Below are 21,368 nucleotides of genomic sequence, written 5' to 3'. Positions count from 1 at the left end.
AAATGGTGATAGAGTGAAAATGTTAAGAGAAATTCTAAATCTAGTTCTAATGACACTGTCCATTAATGTATCTGCTTTCCAATCTAGGCCAATAAGTTAGCCTGTCTGCGACTGACCTATAACAGTCTTTTTGCGTCCTAATTCCAGAAATAATGAATATCGATAGCTTTGCATTTAGTTTTTCTAAGCTAAGTAGTATTCCACATTTTGAAAGCAATATGTTAAGTACCTTTTACGTCTCTTATCAAATATTTAAAAGGAAATATAGTATTCGATACTCGACAAAATCGTTACCTTTGTTCGATTCTAACGAAATAGATATAGTAAAATCATAGAAAACTGAAAGCAGTCTATAGAATAAATAAAATGTAAGAATTCTTGCTGCATGGTCTTAGAACTATAAGAAAGCTAAGAACATGGTTTTTAATTGATTTCTCTGTCTGTTTAAACTTTTTTGTGCAAGCTTGTTTCAAAGAGGGCTCAATCATTCAATTTACGTTTACTGAAAACTTCCGAAAAGTCACTATCACCACAAGAGCGAAGTCGCAGGCACAGTACATTGATATGGGAACGTCATATAAAGACAAAAATCAATGGTTATTGTAGATTTTAAGACTTGCTAGATGCATAGCTACCATCATAATCCTGAATCACTACCAGGAACGTTAAATTACGTTCCTAAGGCTAAAACATTTTCATTTACATTTTACGTTACTCCTGTCAACTTATTATTCACAGAATGACATGACTAACATGTCATCTCCTACTAACCACAATAGCTTTGTCAGACAACGCCCTAACGACATATTTACCAAGAACGCCTAGAACTATCTATAATACCTATCTATATGGTCTAGATTAATTGTGTTGTCGTTGACAGCTCTGTGCGAACCTATAATATTAGTAATGTCATTATTCTCTGTAATTACTGAAGTAAATACGTGATAAATTAGATCTCAGAAGCGTAGATTGTATTAGCAATGATATTTTTCTCCTGAATATTCGTAGAACCTGCCCCTGGAGACATTCTTAGAATATTTTCTAGACAAGGCGTTTTATTCGCCTTGCCTATGCTAATGTAATGTGAAGGCTTGTGTTTTATTCTAATAAACGAAACAGCTTTATTTATATTAATAATTATTCGATAACATCCATTCTCTTGTTATAGGGAAAACATAATTTGTCTTATCAGTACTTTATAATAACTTTATAATTTTCTAAAAATAAGTAAAATAAGCAAGTGAAACATAATATATTATGCCTATTTGATCTTGTGAACAGTCGGACGCTTTCGCCTATCGTGGCTAAGGCTCTCTTTAGTTACGAAGACTAGTCGAGTTTGGTCTAGTGGCTTCAACCACCCTTCTATCCGTACCGTCAATTAAAACATACCTACAGTCTAATTCTTCTATTTGCCCACAGGTGTATCACACGACAGATCCTACGTATTGTTCAGGCTGGGCCGACGAGTGCCGGCCAGTATCCGTCAGTTTGCCGAAAGCGGGCGCTCGGACGCGCTCGGCTCCGGCCCCGGGACGCTGGACGTGTTTGGAGCACCCGCCGTTGGGCAGGGAGCTGGACGGACTGAAGCTGAGTTCTTCGTCGATGGAAACCATTCTAGGGTAAGTTATAAGCTTTGGATTATTGTAATGATAAAAGGAAGGAGTAATAATTCATCATCGGCCTAGCCTTTTCCCAACTATGTTGGGGTCGGCTTAATAATTAAGGTTTAATAATTTTTGACGACCTCCGTGGTCGAGTGGCGTACACACCGGTTTCAAGGTGTCGCTAGCTCTGAGGTCCCGGGTTCGATCCCCGGTTGGGTCAATGTAAAAATTCACATTTCTACATTGTCTCGGGTCTGGGTGTTTGAGGTACCTTCGTTGTATCTGAATTCCATAACACAAGTGCTTAAGCAACTTACTTTGGGTTCAGAACAATGTATGTGATGTTGTCCGCATTTTATTATTTATAATTATAGGAACGAGTAATAATTATAGACTAAAAGTAAGAAAATAATACTTCATTTTAACCGATTTAAAACGATTGTATAGGCTAATGATAAATGCAAATATAAATTTTAGTAAAGTTAGTTCGTGAAAGTAGTCATGCCAAAACGATATGCCAACCTACGAATGTGTGAATTAACCTTAACAAGCTAAATAACCAGAAAAACCAAACACACCTGCATAATATGTATCGTGTCTGACTAAAAACTATTTCTTCACAAACACCACCAAAACATATCAGTCGTAGCGAAGCAGAAAATGGTCATTATCAGTGTCCAATCTTAGGTCTGAGAGACGTCGAACGCGTGCTCAGACATTATTGGAACCAATATTGTACGCACTAATAGAACCTTATTCGTACGTCTGTCGATAAACATCTACCCAATTACATGTATTCACAATATTGCTACCAAAATATAAAGCAATAAACAGCTAATTTGATAGCAACAGCTAAATACGTTACTTATTGTACGACTAACCGATTAAATATCAGCTTAATCGAAAACAATTTGATGCCAACATTCATAAATGTCAATTGTCTGATTTTATTAGTGGTATTATTTTTGCTGTTACACTGCAGTTATAATCGAATGCAATAAAGATGGGACTCATTTAAAAGCAGCAATGGACAGCAGGATGTTGCGATAAGGACAATGTTACATTTACGTGTTACGTAGCCAGCGATGGACGTAATACAGGCAATGAGCGTCATTTACGTTAATGACGAGTTTTACGAAAGGTTAAGCAATTATGGAAATGATTTCGCTTTTGTTTTCGATTTTTATTTGAGTAAACATAGCCATAGTAAACATATATTTCGGTATTCAAGGATGAATATTTATGCAAGATTTAAAATAAATATGTAGAGCAAAGAACACAAATTAAGTGATTGGGAAAAAAATGTTTAGATAGTTCAAGTTAACAAGATTTGTAACAAATGTATCGATTGCAGTTCTTTCCATATTGTAAAAAAGGTATGCAGGTTTTGTGTTGCAACGTTCCTTTAAAAAGTAACCATAACTAAATAGTATAATACCAGACTACTTACAATCTTTATGTAAAACACCACCCTATTTATAAAACGCCTTTCCGTATTTGATGAAATATGAGGAATAAGTCTCATAACGAACAAACAGAAAGCACTCATTGAATACTCGAGACTTTGAAAGAGTGAATGCAGATCCTTAGCTGGTGTTGAACCACTTATCCTTCAAATCATCTCTTTAAAGTGAAAGACGATATCATTTGAAATTTTGCTTCGCTCTTAGCTTATGAGATTCTTTGATGAATAAAATTGAAGACTAAGGTATCTTACGAACTTAGTATATTTACTTGATACGCCAGTTTTTGTCTTGGTGATGTAGCTTTCAATATTACGATCACAGATTTTTGCGTTTTGTCATAACCATTCAGTTCAGACCATCTCATTGTGTCCCGAAAATTGTACAGTGAACTTAAAAAAACAGGTTTTTCAAGAGTTAAATACAATAGAAAAATGTATACTGTGTGTGTCGACGATTTAATTTCAGCTAAAGTCATGCTCAAAATACAATAGTGTCTGCTATTTCACCCTAAACGATTTACTGAAAATGAAGAATCATAAAAATCATTCGTGAACTAGCTCTGAATGGAACACTAAAACAAAACACACACTTCATACAAATCAATAATCTAAACAAAACTAATTCGCCCCGAAGACCAAACCCCATACAATACAAACCCATTGTAAGTACAATTGCACTCACAGCCCTCAACAAACAATGCCCAAAAATATCGTATTTCATCACTAATTAATGCTTCCCGAGCAAACACCAATTACGATACGAACAAATAAAAGAACCGAATCGATTCCATCGAGTAATATAGGGGAGTTTTATCGAATCGAAAATCGTGTTTGTTGTACTGCCAGTAAAGCCAGTTAAGCCTAATTTCGATTCTTTACTCGTTAATCGGCTTGAGTGGAATCGATTTTCGAGTTAATTTGTTTGTGATGATCATTGTGAATTGGTATGGGATTATGTCATTATTATATGGAAATAGGTACTTGCAATATAAGTGCGTATGATTCTAGGATGAATATTTTGTTTTCCTAGCATGTTACTTTTTTTAATTTTACGTATGGTTGGTGTGTAACGTGGTGTCGGAGTTTAAACCGCCTTTGACGTGGCTTGCTTCTTGACACACTCTTGAAAGTCTCAGGTGTGCTGGCTTTCTCGCGATGTTTTCCTTTATTGTTTTAGTAAGTAATAATTGTTTTGCACATTGTGATGTAATTTAAGAAGACATTGGTGTGTGTCGTGAGTCAAACTGTGCAAGTGTAACCGTAAAAATTATACAATTCATGAATTGAACAATTACTTGGGAAATAAATTAGGTACTTTAGCTGATTTTAATAATAAATGATTAAAGCATATTTCGTTTTATAAATAAATAATAATTAATAACTATTTATTCAAATTAAAATAGTGAAATATTTAATTCAATATTTACTCTTAACAAATATTGTGCGCAAATATTAAACGTTAACCAACTTACTTATAAAACTGTTGACAATTTAAATGCAGATGTCATTTCATTTAAGTTTTACAGCTGAATGGCCTCATTACGTCGTCACTAAGACTGGGGTTTTTATCATCGTTCATAAGTACGCGGACCCCTAAGTAATAGGCACCGAGCACGCTTTGATAAAGAAGTAACTTAATGTAATATGAATGAAATTAATTCATTACGGAAATAAACGTCGACATAGTACGTGAGATAATTACGTTCCAGTGCTCCATTCAGACCGCGCCAGTACTTGAGGCGAGTGGCAAGTAAATTAAGAAGTAAATTCTCATACAAAGTTTAATAGGGGAACAGTTATAACTGTGAGCTTTAAGCTGTGGGTTTGTAATAGTTATTGCAGGTTTGTACGTGTATTGCTCTTTTGATCGTTTGACGCGAGTAAGGTTAGGAACGCTTTTGTTTAACTTCGCTGCATAATATTCAAGTCTGTAAGTTTTCTCAATGGCTTTACTTGTATCTGACTGGCCTTCTAATTAAGAATAGACGTGAATGGGGCACATTTAAGTACTTTAGAGAAATGGGAGACAGTATGAAATCTAAGTTACAAACTTTGATTACTTTGTCATGCGGAGCATTTTCATAATATTATGGTATAAATTATAACATATTTTTATAATAACTATCGTGAGACTGATTCATTATTAAATGATGTAACGGTTTACTCACGCGTATTTAACGGGGTAGCCCGACTAGTTTCGGACCCAACCGGAGTCCTTAATCATGAGCAGACGCGGCGGGATCGCGAGTCGAACTCGAAACTAGTCGGGCTACCCCGATAAATACGCGTGAGTAAACCGTTACATCATATAATAAATTATAACATATGTTTATAAATAAGTATCACTATAACGATGATATTGTAATAATCTTTCGATCTTTATTTTTAGGAATTGTTTTAGCAACAGCAATATAATCTTCGGTCAAAGTTTAACTGTTTATTTATTCATGAGGTACAACTTGATAAAAAAGGACAAAGAGCTGAGTATCAGTAATAGACATTGTTGCTTTGCCTACGAAACCCAAGAAATCGGACAATATTTAAGGGGAAAATTTTTGAATCCCAACTTACTTCACTTAACGTTTTATTTTCTACTTTAATATAATAATTATTACATGCTACTATTCTTAATTTGGCTAAAATATCGCCTTAGACCAATTCTTTAGACAAATTCCTTTCCGAAGATAACCTTATTACGTTTCTATTTTAGTAGGACTATTTTTAGAAATCCGATGTCTGTCATTAATTATAATTACATTGTTCATAAAATTGGTAACATTATTGTCCTGTTTATTTTTAGTCTACTAATTGATACAGCTTTTAGTGTTTCTATTTTCGGTTTTGTTTATTATGTGATGAAATGGTAGGAGTTGCGGAGGTAGTGATGAAGTTTTACTTAAGTGAAACTTAACACAGGCTGTCTTTAATAGAACCTAGCACAAAATGAAAATACCTAAATCGTGAAATTTGAAATAAGACACAATTGTCAAGCCAAAATGAACTTACAAGAAATGTTTTATATTCAGACTTCCTTCAATATTTTTCGTAGCTAAAGTTTTAAGCTCCCGTAATTTTCTTTGGGAGATGCCCTAAGCAACGGTAACTTGGCAACTGACAAATCATTGAACGAATAAATTGGATTGTTACCGTTTCTTTTTCTAACCAGTGGTCTGTAATGGTTGTGTTCAGTTTACTCGGATACTTTACTGTATTTATGTCCGAATGGCTACAAAAGATAAAAATATTATTTCTTTTTTTTAATGTCCATTGTTTAGTTTTTCTTTTAGGTCTTTGTTATTGTCGTGGCGCAAATTGAATGCAAGACAGCGTAGTGTTAAAGGATAGGAACTTTGACAAAATTGAGTAAAAGTTATTTGTTTTTAATCCTTACATATTATAAAACAAAGTCCCTCGCCGCGTCTGTCTGTCTGTCTGTTCGCGATAAACTAGAAAAGTACTGAACGGATTTTTATGCGGTTTTCAACGATTGATAGAGCAATTCTTGAGGAAGGTTTTAGTGTATAATAAGTTTAGGTTTTGTGTAAACTGACGATATTACAGCGATATTAGTTAAACATGTCGGAAAAAATTAAGCCATTCGAGAGCTTTCATCGAGAACGCTGCCAAAACCTTTCGAGTTACAACAAAACAATGTATGGCAAGTTTGTACCTTTTTAATAGATCTACAAAAAAGTCCGCGGTGGTATATGTCTATCTTCCAAGGATAACCCACAATAACCATTTTTATGTGTTTTCTTAATACAGTAAAATTATTGGTTACTTACGAACCTCTTTTTAACAATACAGTAGTAATCCTTATCCAAATAAATAAGTTAGATATATTATGCATGTAATATAGAACAAATTGCCTTTTACACTACGCCAAAAACGTAAATAGGTAATGAGTTATCGTAATATTAAAATGTCCGCGCGAGAAATTAAAAATCGATGAAACGTAACGAAGATATCGTTGGCATCTATATACTAATTGTACTATATATATACTAATTACTATGTATATACTATGTATGTACTATGTTTATACTAATTGTTTGTTTGAAAGCGCTAATCTCAGAAACTACTGGTTCAAATTGAAAAAATATTTTTGTGTTGAATATACCATTAATCGAGGGAGGTTTTAGGCTTTATGTATATCATCACGCTGCGACCAATAGGAGCGAAGAAAAAGTCATAACTTATATCTTCTAACCACGCAGACGAAGTCGCGGGCAACAGCTATCCTTACATCCTTATCCTTATCCTTACATATTATAAAACAAAGTCCCCCGCCGCGTCTGTCTGTCTGTCTGTTCGCGATAAACTAGAAAAGTACTGAACGGATTTTTATGCGGTTTTCAACGATTGATAGAGCAATTCTTGAGGAAGGTTTTAGTGTATAATAAGTTTAGGTTTTGTGTAAACTGACGATATTACAGCGATATTAGTTAAACATGTCGGAAAAAATTAAGCCATTCGAGAGCTTTCATCGAGAACGCTGCCAAAACCTTTCGAGTTACAACAAAACAATGTATGGCAAGTTTGTACCTCTTTAATAGATCTACAAAAAAGTCCGCGGTGGTATATGTCTATCTTCCAAGGATAACCCACAATAACCATTTTTATGTGTTTTCTTAATACAGTAAAATTATTGGTTACTTACGAACCTCTTTTTAACAATACAGTATTAATCCTTATCCAACTAAATAAGTTAGATATATTATGCATGTAATATAGAACAAATTGCCTTTTACACTACGCCAAAAACGTAAATAGGTAATGAGTTATCGTAATATTAAAATCTCCGCGCGAGAAATTAAAAATCGATGAAACGTAGCAAAGATATCGTTGGCATCTATATACTAATTGTACTATATATATACTAATTACTATGTATATACTATGTATGTACTATGTTTATACTAATTGTTTGTTTGATTGTTTGTTTGAAAGCGCTAATCTCAGAAACTACTGGTTCAAATTGAAAATATTTTTGTGTTGAATATACCATTAATGGAGGGAGGTTTTAGGCTATATGTATATCATCACGCTGCGACCAATAGGAGCGAAGAAAAAGTCATAACTTATATCTTCTAACCACGCAGACGAAGTCGCGGGCAACAGCTATCCTTATCCTTACATCCTTACATATTATAAAACAAAGTCCCTCGCCGCGTCTGTCTGTCTGTCTGTTCGCGATAAACTAGAAAAGTACTGAACGGATTTTTATGCGGTTTTCAACGATTGATAGAGCAATTCTTGAGGAAGGTTTTAGTGTATAATAAGTTTAGGTTTTGTGTAAACTGACGATATTACAGCGATATTAGTTAAACATGTCGGAAAAAATTAAGCCATTCGAGAGCTTTCATCGAGAACGCTGCCAAAACCTTTTGAGTTACAACAAAACAATGTATGGCGGGTTTGTACCTCTTTAATAAATCTACAAAAAAGTCCGCGGTGGTATATGTCTATCTTCCAAGGATAACCCACAATAACCATTTTTATGTGTTTTCTTAATACAGTAAAATTATTGGTTACTTACGAACCTCTTTTTAACAATACAGTATTAATCCTTATCCAACTAAATAAGTTAGATATATTATGCATGTAATATAGAACAAATTGCCTTTTACACTACGCCAAAAACGTAAATAGGTAATGAGTTATCGTAATATTAAAATCTCCGCGCGAGAAATTAAAAATCGATGAAACGTAGCGAAGATATCGTTGGCATCTATATACTAATTGTCCTATATATATACTAATTACTATGTATATACTATGTTTGTACTATGTATATACTAATTGTTTGTTTGATTGTTTGTTTGAAAGCGCTAATCTCAGAAACTACTGGTTCAAATTGAAAATATTTTTGTGTTGAATATACCATTAATGGAGGGAGGTTTTAGGCTATATGTATATCATCACGCTGCGACCAATAGGAGCGAAGAAAAAGTCATAACTTATATCTTCTAACCACGCAGACGAAGTCGCGGGCAACAGCTATCCTTATCCTTACATCCTTACATATTATAAAACAAAGTCCCTCGCCGCGTCTGTCTGTCTGTCTGTTCGCGATAAACTAGAAAAGTACTGAACGGATTTTTATGCGGTTTTCAACGATTGATAGAGCAATTCTTGAGGAAGGTTTTAGTGTATAATAAGTTTAGGTTTTGTGTAAACTGACGATATTACAGCGATATTAGTTAAACATGTCGGAAAAAATTAAGCCATTCGAGAGCTTTCATCGAGAACGCTGCCAAAACCTTTCGAGTTACAACAAAACAATGTATGGCAAGTTTGTACCTCTTTAATAGATCTACAAAAAAGTCCGCGGTGGTATATGTCTATCTTCCAAGGATAACCCACAATAACCATTTTTATGTGTTTTCTTAATACAGTAAAATTATTGGTTACTTACGAACCTCTTTTTAACAATACAGTATTAATCCTTATCCAACTAAATAAGTTAGATATATTATGCATGTAATATAGAACAAATTGCCTTTTACACTACGCCAAAAACGTAAATAGGTAATGAGTTATCGTAATATTAAAATCTCCGCGCGAGAAATTAAAAATCGATGAAACGTAGCAAAGATATCGTTGGCATCTATATACTAATTGTACTATATATATACTAATTACTATGTATATACTATGTATGTACTATGTTTATACTAATTGTTTGTTTGAAAGCGCTAATCTCAGAAACTACTGGTTCAAATTGAAAAAATATTTTTGTGTTGAATATACCATTAATCGAGGGAGGTTTTAGGCTTTATGTATATCATCACGCTGCGACCAATAGTGTAGGAGGTTTTGGAAAAAAGCACTGATATTAGTACTTAAGTTACTGTATTGAAAAATAATAATTGTACAAGAAGTTAATTACAAAACATCTTAGTGGTTAGACATTACACACGAGAAGCAGAAGTGGCGCCGTGAAGCGGCAATAAATGGAACTACTCCGATTGCGTTCCAATTCTACCTATAATTCTTACATCCTCCCTGGAACGCAATCCCATATTAGTTACACAATACATATGCTTTTCTACAGTAGTTCCCTTGGTTAAGATATCTGATACATTTTCACAACCCTTAACATAACAAAACTTTAAGTTATTATTTATTACATGATCTTTAATAAAGTGGTAACGAATATCTATATGCTTTGAGCGAGGTAAGTAACAATCATTCGCCGATAACTTGATGGCGCTCTGGTTGTCGCAGTATATGAGCAGGGTGTCGGAGCCGCGACCAACTTCAGCCTGCAGCTGCCGTAGCCAGAGAGCTTCCTGCGCCGCGCTCCCCATGGCCATGTATTCCGCTTCTGCTGTGGACAAGGCGATAGTCTGCTGTTTGCGGGAACACCACGATATAGCGCTACCCTGAAACAGAAAAATATAACCGGTGCACGATTTCCGGTCTCGAGCATCACTTGCCCAGTCTGCGTCACAGTAGCCCGTGATTTTTCTGTTACCACTCTTGGTATATGTAAGTTTGTAGTCTTTAGTCCCTTGCAGGTACCTCATGACTCTTTTTATTGCACTCCAGTGCTCAGACCTCGGTTCTTTATTGAATCTGCTTAGAGCATTGACAACATATGATATGTCAGGTCTGGTTCCTTGAGCAACGTAAAGAAGACTTCCAATAGCCTGTTGGTACGGGCAGTCCATTTCAACTTCAGTATTTTCATTAAATTTTTGTCCAACTTCTACAGGTGTCTTGATAGATTTGCATTCAGACATATTAAATTTTATTAATATTTCTTTGATATATTTTTCTTGATCCAGCATTATGGAATCCTTTGATCGGGTAATATTGAGACCCAAACATTGGCTCACCTCTCCTAGATCCTTCATATTTAATTTCTGCTGTAGTTTTTCCTTTATATTATTAATCGTACTTCTTTGTGAACAGAATAATAAAATATCATCAACCCAGATGGCAATGTAAACTCCAATGTTGATGTTAAAGTAAATACAAGGGTCAGTTTTAGATTGTTGAATGCCCATTTCCTTTAAGACTGTGCTTAACTTTGTATTCCACAATCTACTCGCCTGTTTCAAACCATATATTGATTTATTTAAATGACATACCTCATCACCCTTTTTATACATTTCGGGCTGTACCATGTAAATATCTGTGTCTATAGATCCTTGTAGGAATGCAGAAACTGCGTCCATCTGGTATATATACAGGTCTTGCTGTGCAGCTAGAGCAAACAAATATCTAATGGATGTCCATCTTACCACAGGAGAGTATACCTCTTGGAAGTCCACACCCTTCTTTTGTGCATAACCCTTTATGACTAATCTAGCTTTATACTGCATAACTTCACCTTGTTGGTTGGTTTTCCTTTTGAACACCCACTTGTTGGGTAAAGCAATTTTCCCAGGGGGCAGTTTCACCAGATTCCAGGTCTCATTTTCCATTAAAGAATTCATCTCAGCATCCATGGCTTGTTTCCATTCTTTAACTTCTGTGGAAGACAATGCCTCTTCTACTGTCTGAGGATCAGATAAACCAGTATATAAACAGAGCATGCCTTTCTTATCTTTGTTACGTGGTCTCAATGTGATGTTACGAGTTCCTTGTTCCTGAACTGTAATATGCTTCGGTGGGTAATATGTCTCATCAGCATTAGGATCATCAGCTGTGTCAGTCTCATATTCACTACTACTGTCGTTCTCAGCTTCTTCTAAGCTATGCTTATAGTCCACAGGTTGAGAGGAAGAAGCAGCTTCTAACTCCTTTGACTGGTCATCAGGCTTTGACCCCTCTGACGATCCCAACCTGTCTTCTTCAGTTGAACGAGCTGAAATCAGAAATTCATCACACAGACCAGGTTTTTCAAAAAATATAACATCTCTACTCTTCATTATCTGATGTGTTTTAGGATGCATGACACGGTATCCCTTTGTTCTCTCACAATAACCTACAAATATCATTTTTTCCGATTTCTTGTCCCACTTTTGTCTTCTCTCCTTAGGTACATGCACCATTGTTTCGGAACCAAATATTCTCATATGAGATAATTCTGGTTTGCGACCTGTCCACATTTGGTACGGAGTGGTATTGTCAAGTGCTTTGGTGGGGGACCGATTTATGATATATGCAGCTGTGGCAACGGCTTCAGCCCAAACAGGTTTCTCTAAATTTGCGTTAGATATCATACATCTAGCCTTTTCCACAAGTGTCCTGTTCATTCTTTCTGACAATCCATTCTGCTGCGGGGTATATGGTGCTGATGTCTGATGTGTAATTCCACAATTAGCTAAGTATCTCTCGAAATTGCCGTTGCAGTATTCTTTTCCATTGTCTGTCCTTAACATTTTAATTTTTGAATCAAGCTGGTTCTCTACATATCTTTTATAATCTTTAAATATTTCTAAAATACTTAGCTTATCCTTTGTGAAATATACATGCACCATCCTGGTATAATCATCTATGAAATTAATAAAGTATCGCATACCTCCATACGATGCATTCTCCATTGGTCCACACAGGTCCGAGTGTATTAATTCCAATGGTTTTGTTGCTCTGGTGCCAACTTGCTTAAAAGGCAACCTTGCCTGCTTTCCCTCACAGCAGCTTGAACATTGCAACCTTACTTGTTTATTTTGATCTAGCACCACCCCGTCAGCATAATTTGGTAACTTTTGTAGATCTGTAACATTTAAATGTGCCATCCGAAGATGCCACAGTCTTATATTATTAGAACTTACAAGACTGGAAGCCAAATGAACAGTTTCCTCCTTTGACTGCATATCCAAAACATAAAGTTTATTATTCAGTGTAGCTGAGCATATGAACTTTCCATTTGCATCATTGACATTGCAACCCTTTTCATTGAAGATCACTCTGTACCCACTCTTTGTAATAGTGCTCACTGACATCAAATTGGCTGCAAGTCCAGGTACATATAACACATTTTTCAGCTGTATTGTACCTCCTTGTAAAATGTTCAGATTTATTTCACCGGTACCTTCTACGGACAGCGGCTCACTGTTAGCAACTGTTATACTCTTGACAGATGGCGCTCTTAGATTGTACATCCATTCTTTATTGCCACACATATGCATGGATGCTCCGGAATCTACATACCATTGTTTCTTAATTTCGCCGGCAGTTGCTGAAAATGCCGCAGCAAAACTGGAATTCTCTTGCTTATGTGACTCTCTTTTTCCTTTTCCTGTACAGTATTTTGCTAAATGCCCATAGCCATTGCAGTTGTAACACCGGGGACCCTTGGTTGGCTTCGACTTATGTGCATTAAACTTTCCCTTCTTAGTATGTGAGTAAAGTGCATTATTTGTATCTGAAGAAACTATCTCTTGTAAAAGCTTGGTCTTAATAAGGTCTGCGCTGATTGTGACTCCTGAATTTTCGAGTCCCATGATCATAGGTTTGTACCGATCAGGTAGACCGGCCAACATTAAAGTACCCAGCCACTCGTCATTAACGTCAAAATCTATGTTGCGTAATTTATGTGCTGCGTTCATAATTTTACTCACATATTCCTCGATGCCACTGCTAGACTCTAGCGATGTGTTAATAAGTTCTTTGAGTAAACCCACTTTTCTGGTGAGTCCGTTATCATCGAATGCTTTGTGTAGATTGGTCCATACCTCTGTCGCGGTCTTACAATCCTGTATGTGTACGTAATTTTGAGAATTTACTAATAGGATCAGTTTGGACTTGGCCAAGATATCCTTTGCCGGCTCAACTACTTGTCCTTTCTTGGGTTCTACACAATTCCATAAGCCCTCGTGTTCGAGATACGTTCTTGCGGTGAACTTCCAGGTGGCAAAATTGTCGCGGCCGTTCAATTTTTCCAGATTGAACATGTGCGAATGTGAATTCATCATGACCACGTTTTTCTGTTCAACTTAACCTCACAATATTTAACACGTTTTCTACCGGAGAAACTTCGTACTTTCTGATATTACTTTATTTCCGAACCACGCTCTGCTACCATGTAGGAGGTTTTGGAAAAAAGCACTGATATTAGTACTTAAGTTACTGTATTGAAAAATAATAATTGTACAAGAAGTTAATTACAAAACATCTTAGTGGTTAGACATTACACACGAGAAGCAGAAGTGGCGCCGTGAAGCGGCAATAAATGGAACTACTCCGATTGCGTTCCAATTCTACCTATAATTCTTACAAATAGGAGCGAAGAAAAAGTCATAACTTATATCTTCTAACCACGCAGACGAAGTCGCGGGCAACAGCTATCCTTACATCCTTATCCTTACATATTATAAAACAAAGTCCCTCGCCGCGTCTGTCTGTCTGTCTGTTCGCGATAAACTAGAAAAGTACTGAACGGATTTTTATGCGGTTTTCAACGATTGATAGAGCAATTCTTGAGGAAGGTTTTAGTGTATAATAAGTTTAGGTTTTGTGTAAACTGACGATATTACAGCGATATTAGTTAAACATGTCGGAAAAAATTAAGCCATTCGAGAGCTTTCATCGAGAACGCTGCCAAAACCTTTCGAGTTACAACAAAACAATGTATGGCAAGTTTGTACCTCTTTAATAGATCTACAAAAAAGTCCGCGGTGGTATATGTCTATCTTCCAAGGATAACCCACAATAACCATTTTTATGTGTTTTCTTAATACAGTAAAATTATTGGTTACTTACGAACCTCTTTTTAACAATACAGTATTAATCCTTATCCAAATAAATAAGTTAGATATATTATGCATGTAATATAGAACAAATTGCCTTTTACACTACGCCAAAAACGTAAATAGGTAATGAGTTATCGTAATATTAAAATCTCCGCGCGAGAAATTAAAAATCGATGAAACGTAGCGAAGATATCGTTGGCATCTATATACTAATTGTACTATATATTTACTAATTACTATGTATATACTATGTATGTACTATGTATATACTAATTGTTTGTTTGAAAGCGCTAATCTCAGAAACTACTGGTTCAAATTGAAAAAATATTTTTGTGTTGAATATACCATTAATCGAGGGAGGTTTTAGGCTTTATGTATATCATCACGCTGCGACCAATAGGAGCGAAGAAAAAGTCATAACTTATATCTTCTAACCACGCAGACGAAGTCGCGGGCAACAGTTAGTTTTATACAAATGAAAGTCAAAATCTAAGATTTTTTGACATTTTGTCGACGTCAACACCTTTTTTTATCCATGCGGCTCCTGGACAATGTATTGCTCTTGTATCATATGGCGATATACCCCTTTTATTATTAAAGTTTTTACAATCAGTGACGATTGGAGTTTCTTGCCGGTTCTTCTCCATAAGAATGACACTTTGGAACCGTGCAACTAGAGTCAGTAATATAACGTTTTAAAAGTGCCTGAGATACGGCCTATTTGAAATAAAAACTTTTTGATTTTGATTTTGATGAATATATGATCTGGTATAAAATATATGATAGGAAATCCCCAAGCCTTTTGTCTTATGGATTTAGATACAAACCTATGCATGTATTAGTGTTATATTATGGTTGTGACAAATTTGTATTTGTGTAATTTTGTCACAGGTGTCAGTGATGGCTCGAATGATCCCGTCTCCGGATTGGTTCATAGGAGTCGACAGTTTCGATCTGTGTGTGGATGGCAATTGGCTTGACAGCATCACAATTGAGGTAAGTGTATACATTACAATAAACTGAAAATATTGTTAAGATATAGCATTATTATAGCGTACCCACACAACTCTACAATATGTAGATGTATTATAAAAGAGCTTTTATGGTTGTCTATTATAATGTATTGTATTTTGTATGTCTTAGGCAACTTTTCACTCTGAAAAGCGACCAGTTTAGTAGTCACAGCTCGACCTTAAGATTACCCCATACAGTTGTTAGGTGGACAAGCAAAAAAGTTGTCAAAAAATTGATATCTATTTTTAATCAGTTAATAAAAACGACTCCTGCAATAAGGAATTTAAACCTTGTGTCGCGGGGATACAAACATACAAATCACATGCATCGTGGATTACACAAACGCTTGTCCTACGCGGGAATCGAACCCGCGACACGACGCGCACAGTGGGTTTGGTGTGGTGGCCTCAACCACTCGGTTATCAGTGCAGTCAATCTATCGACAAGAGTTACAACTAACCTTTTTTGCAGGTGGATCCCTTAGACGCTGGCACAGACAATGGGTTCACATTCACCGCACCAAACTGGCCCACTGCACCGCAGGGGGTGGCGTACCGCATCACCTCCAAGTACCCCTCGCATCCAGCAGGATCGTTCTTCTACCCGCATTTAAGGAGACTACCGCCGATAGCGACTTTCCAATTTATAAAGGTATTCGTGCTATTTTCTGATATTCGAAGTCTACTACCGTCTCTCATAGTCAGATTGTGGCAGATGTTTCATTGCAACCAGCTAGTTTTTCTAAGATGCGGCGATAACTACACAGCTTATTAGGGTGTTCAATAAAGATTGTAATGGTTTACTGACTTGTAGGTATTTATGGGGATAGCTTCGGAACCAACCGGAGACCTATGTCATGAGCTGATGCGATGGAGGGGTCGCGAATCGAATTGGCTCAATAAATAGTTTAAATTCCATTCATTAAGAGCATTACCGATTTTATAAATCACACATACCTCAACACCTTTCTTTCCCTTTTAAATAAAAGTGGTTTTCCCTACACCTATCAATTTTTAACAGTTACGAGAATACGAGCTATCTGAAGTGTTCCACCGCAACACTGACGATAGGAGATACGACGTCTTACAACTGGACAAGATGAATCACAACAGTATTGATGTGCTGGACGGCAACAGAGCGCTGTCCATCGCTGAGGAGGTGGAGAGGGCAGAGCAAGCGCCCAGGATATACTCCGAAGGGTCCGTGACAACACCTGATGGGGCTTATTCGTATTATTCTTTGTAAGTCATGCTATTACATTCGTTATTTTGAATACTGTTTTCAAACATCTTAAAAAGGCGTAGGTTCAATTCGTCAGTTTTTATTTTTGCGTCTGGTCTTTGGACTGGTCGAACAGATTTTGTTGATGCTTCTTTTATTTAACTTGAAAAAATGTGTCATTGGGTTTCATAAAAATACTATCAAGTTTGAATCAGTAGTTTTATTCGAAGTGAAAAACACAAATTTTTCGTTTTTTTTTTAATATTTTTTTTTCACAGCTGATAGAAAAGTTGAAAAAAGAAAAATAGTTAAACCTGACTTAAAAATCCTTTCTCATTTTTAAAGTCTTCTTGGTACATTTGAATCGTTTTGTCAATTTTGTCTCTTCTTCATGACTCTTTTTTTAGCGCCTTTTTTCTCTTAGTAAATGCAACCTAATATTAATATTTCGACTAACTGAATGAGCTGTTCCAATTGAATAGCACGTTTAGTTCGTTAGAACACGTTTTGAACTCGGACGAAATATATTATGTGGTCCAATTTATTTTGGTCATGCACGTCGCTACAGGAACATTTTGCACGTCCCTAAATAATTTAAATTATTGTTTGACAGTTGACTCAACACATTCACATGGCGCATAAACAACCTTGTTTTTATACACTAAGGTTTAAATTCGCTTGCCAAGTTTTTCTGTATTTAAACCGACATTCTACGTGTTTGACAAAAAAGAACATTTTGCAATCTAAGTATTAAAAAGCTTTAACGAATGTGAAAAAATCAGCAATACTCCAACTTCTAAAAGTATTTTCTTTTTCATTCTTACACAATACAGTTGGTTATGCACCTCAATTTACTCTATTTGCATCCGCAATGAATGAATCTGAATTTGTAAAAATAGTGGATTCGATGTTTCACAATATGAAACACAAAGTGTATTTATTCGGATTTTTCAGTTTCTGAAACTTCATTTGTACGGTTTATCAAAATACGCTTTTCATTTATAAAATTCCACTGCATTGTATTTTCTGGAAAATCAACAAGCTTAACGAACTAAACTGGGCATAAGAAATAGTACCTATATAATACATACATTTCTATTCACTATCAACAGCTCTTAACCTCCCAAATTCAACGTTCTACTTTGTTTTCCAAAACCCTCGTTCCCAAAACTTAAAAAAAACACCTCAAATTCGTTCATCATACCCAAGAAAACCACTCAACTTTAACACCAACCGTTCTTCACAATACATTCTAACACTCATTTGTTCAGGACGAACACCACATCCAGTACGACTGAGGAGCCTCGTTCAGCCAATGAGCTACCGACGTCAGGTCCTGCAGCCAGCGAGAGGTCTGCTCTCCGGAGCTTGGCTCGCAGGTACAGGGCGCGGCGTCGACGCAAGCTGCGCGCTGACAACACTGACCCGGCCGAGAGGAGGAAGCGGAAAAGAGCTAGTAAGTGTTGGTTGGAACAGATGTATCTGATCAGGGATCAGGTTATTTTATGCTCAAGCTGAATGCAGACCCTCAGGTTTGGTTTCAAGGAACAGTAGGTGATGAAGTGTGACCTGGAAAATATAATGATTAGAAATAATTTTTGACTAGAGAATCTTATTATTCCGTCTGATAAATTAATGTTTTTTTATTTATTTAATAAGATAAAGAAGATTCAATTTTTTAAATCAACCCGATGGACTTTTAAGATTTTACTGAAATACCCTATTTCAAACCCTGATGTAGTAGAGATGGGTACTCATAAGAAAATGATGATGTGAAAGCAGTAAAAAACTAAGTACGTATAAAATTGGTAAATACATATATCCCAAAAGCCTTCTGAGAAGGTTAGATAGGTTTCATAAATTCATCAGGGGTAGTCTCTACTTTCATGACGCAGAAAAGTTGTTGAATGTAAGTGAGGTTAATATGACCTACTTGTTGATCTTTGAAAAATGACTAAATAATATCGGTCTTTTTCACTTAATATTTTGTAGTTTTTTCACAAGGTTTTGAGTTTCTTAATATCTCAGGTATCAACATTAGAAGTAGTTCGATACCTGAATGATAAGGAATTTTAAAATTTAAATCAGAAAAAATATTGCGTAGTATTGCGCAATACCTTCATTGCTATAAAGGTCCATTGAAGTTTCGTTAAGACATTTTTATTGTTACCCAGGACTGTTAGACTGCCGAGTCTCAGAATGGGGTGAATGGAGCCCATGTCGCAGCGATGGTGGCTGCGTAGGCTCAGCAGTTCGCACACGCAGGATAATCCACCGCCAGAGACCGGGCGGCGCGCCTTGCCCCCCCACCGCGCTCTCCCGGTGGTGCGCGACCAACTGCACCGCGCAGCAGACGCGCGAAGACTGGCGGAATAACCTTACGTAATATGGAAATTCCGTTTCTTAATTTGAATTTAGTTTTTTTTATTGGTGTCATGCGTTGGAGTTAACTTTGCATTTTCTTTATGACCTTTTTTTGATTAATAAATGATTTTTAAATATTTTGTTTAGAGTATATTTGGGTATTTTCTCTCATTAAATTTTGATTATGACCTATCAATACAATTTTTTTTTCCTTTTCCAAAAGGTTATTCCAATGCATGTCGTCTGATATTATTCGTGAGGCACAATTCTTTATTAGTGGCCAGATATAAATTAAACACAATTATTTAATCCTTTACACTATTTATAATGACTGTTTATTATTTATTTTGAATAGCGTCTGTGTCTGTCCGTCCAGTATATTTTTTTCGATTCCATATCATTTCGCATTTGGATTTCATTTCGAGGTAAAGTGGCGTGTAAAAATTAAAAAAAATGTATAAAATAAAAATAGTAAGAGATGACTGTCGATGTTGGAAAATAATAGATAGAATTCGGTTTATTGTCGCTGTACCAAATACGCTTCTTACAATTTTGTTTGTTGGTCAATTACTGTTAGAAGTGACTAAGATTAGGGTAAGAGGAGTCACGAGACGCCATTTGTATCTGAATTTATAATTTAAAAAGCTTCTGCGTGTAGTCAAATAATAAAAAAAAAACATAGTATTTTCTTCCAACATGTATTAGGAATCACGCTTCACAATCTATAACCATATTACAAAAAACTATTTTTAAAATAATATCTATTACAGATTTTTGCTCTAGTACAAAATGATATTGTGTCTTAAGCTATTGACGGAGTGGAGAAATAATATTAACGTTTCTTTTTTACCAGTTATCCGAAACAATTTTCAATATTTCTATTCATAGTTCCCTGACAATACTTCGGGAGTTAATAATAGTTAAAAATACATATCGTTTACTTAAGTGTTTAACCTTGTGACAGTAATTCAATAAAATGTAGCGATTATTTTAGTGTTAATGGATCCAAAGATGCAGCTTTTATTTTTCATACAAATAAGTGTAAAACTTTAATGTAAAATAAAAATGGATACCCTCGAGTTTCTAGTTTCGAGATCATGTTTATTTTTATCAGCTAATAAGTATTAAAGTAAGTCTAAACTTAGGTAAGTTTATATTAGATAATCACAAAGCCTTCTGTGAGACTATGAAGTTCATTTGAAAATGTAATTAATTTAATACTCATTAAAGTTGAAAATACAATGCTTAGTAGATGTTGTATAGTGCCATTCATAGATGCGAAGACAAAGTGTAATCGATTCTGACCTATCCGAGTTTTAACGATGTATCGATTTCAATGCTCTCATTAATAATCGGATTATTAGAAATTCGAATGTAATAGCTGTTTAGTTACGTCAATATAATCGAGGTTCAAATCTTAGAAACTCTTTAGCATCATGCTTTCTATGCCAAAGAAGTAAGTAAGACTTATCGAAGAAATGAAATCACACATTTTTATTTGCATTTAACCCAGCTTTTAATAACAACACTATTATATTGTGTCCAAAAGTATTTATTTATGAAAGTGAAACTGAAATTATAATTTACAGTTGAGTGTGTGAATTGGTCTTATTAGACAAACATTACTTGTCAAAACATCTAGTTAGTAACGAAAGCTATAGTTTAAATGTAAAATAGAGCCAAAAATTAAGCTGGAAATGTTAAACTTAGCATAATACTCGGAGTGTGTGTATTTTTTACAATGTAAATTATTCTGATTTCAGTAATAAAACATCTTGAATAAAAAGTGGGTCTTGTTTTATTTTCATTGTTGCCTTTGTCAGAAAGATGGTGGGTTTAAATAGGTCAATCTCTTGACTTATGGACACGATTTTAAAGGCAGCGTTTTCTCGTATTTCGTCGTAGTAAGCGCTCGTAAAATAACGTCGAGAGCTTCCATTGACGGAACAGACAACGAAGTTATATATTTACAGTTGTTGTGAAATGTTGACTACAATATTTGAAATTTAGTTTAGATAAGTTTACTTACTAAGACATTAATTTTTTTTC

General features: G+C 35.4%; 1 protein-coding gene across 3 annotated transcripts in view; it reads left to right on the top strand.

Moving 5' to 3' along the window:
- The window catches only part of LOC113505812 (spondin-2), a 60,374-nt gene extending 39,266 nt beyond the window's left edge, over positions 1 to 21,108 (top strand). For 2 of the 3 annotated variants that reach the window (XM_026888646.1, XM_026888645.1), the window contains exons 3-8: positions 1,423 to 1,622; positions 15,612 to 15,716; positions 16,206 to 16,385; positions 16,755 to 16,975; positions 18,227 to 18,411; positions 19,130 to 21,108. In XM_026888646.1, the coding sequence (XP_026744447.1) occupies positions 1,423 to 1,622; positions 15,612 to 15,716; positions 16,206 to 16,385; positions 16,755 to 16,975; positions 18,227 to 18,411; positions 19,130 to 19,341 (1,103 nt within the window). In that variant the 3' untranslated portion in view covers positions 19,342 to 21,108. Of the gene's footprint in view, positions 1 to 1,422; positions 1,623 to 15,611; positions 15,717 to 16,205; positions 16,386 to 16,754; positions 16,976 to 18,226; positions 18,524 to 19,129 lie in introns of those variants that run through there. The other variant, XM_026888647.1, reaches the window with a different exon arrangement.
- Positions 21,109 to 21,368: the final 260 nt, after the last annotated feature.

The sequence above is a fragment of the Trichoplusia ni genome, chromosome 27 (genome assembly GCF_003590095.1).
Source record: "Trichoplusia ni isolate ovarian cell line Hi5 chromosome 27, tn1, whole genome shotgun sequence".
Taxonomy (NCBI): domain Eukaryota; kingdom Metazoa; phylum Arthropoda; class Insecta; order Lepidoptera; family Noctuidae; genus Trichoplusia; species Trichoplusia ni.
The sequence above is the reverse complement of the archived record's forward strand: the minus strand, read 5'-3'. Positions and strand labels throughout refer to the sequence as shown.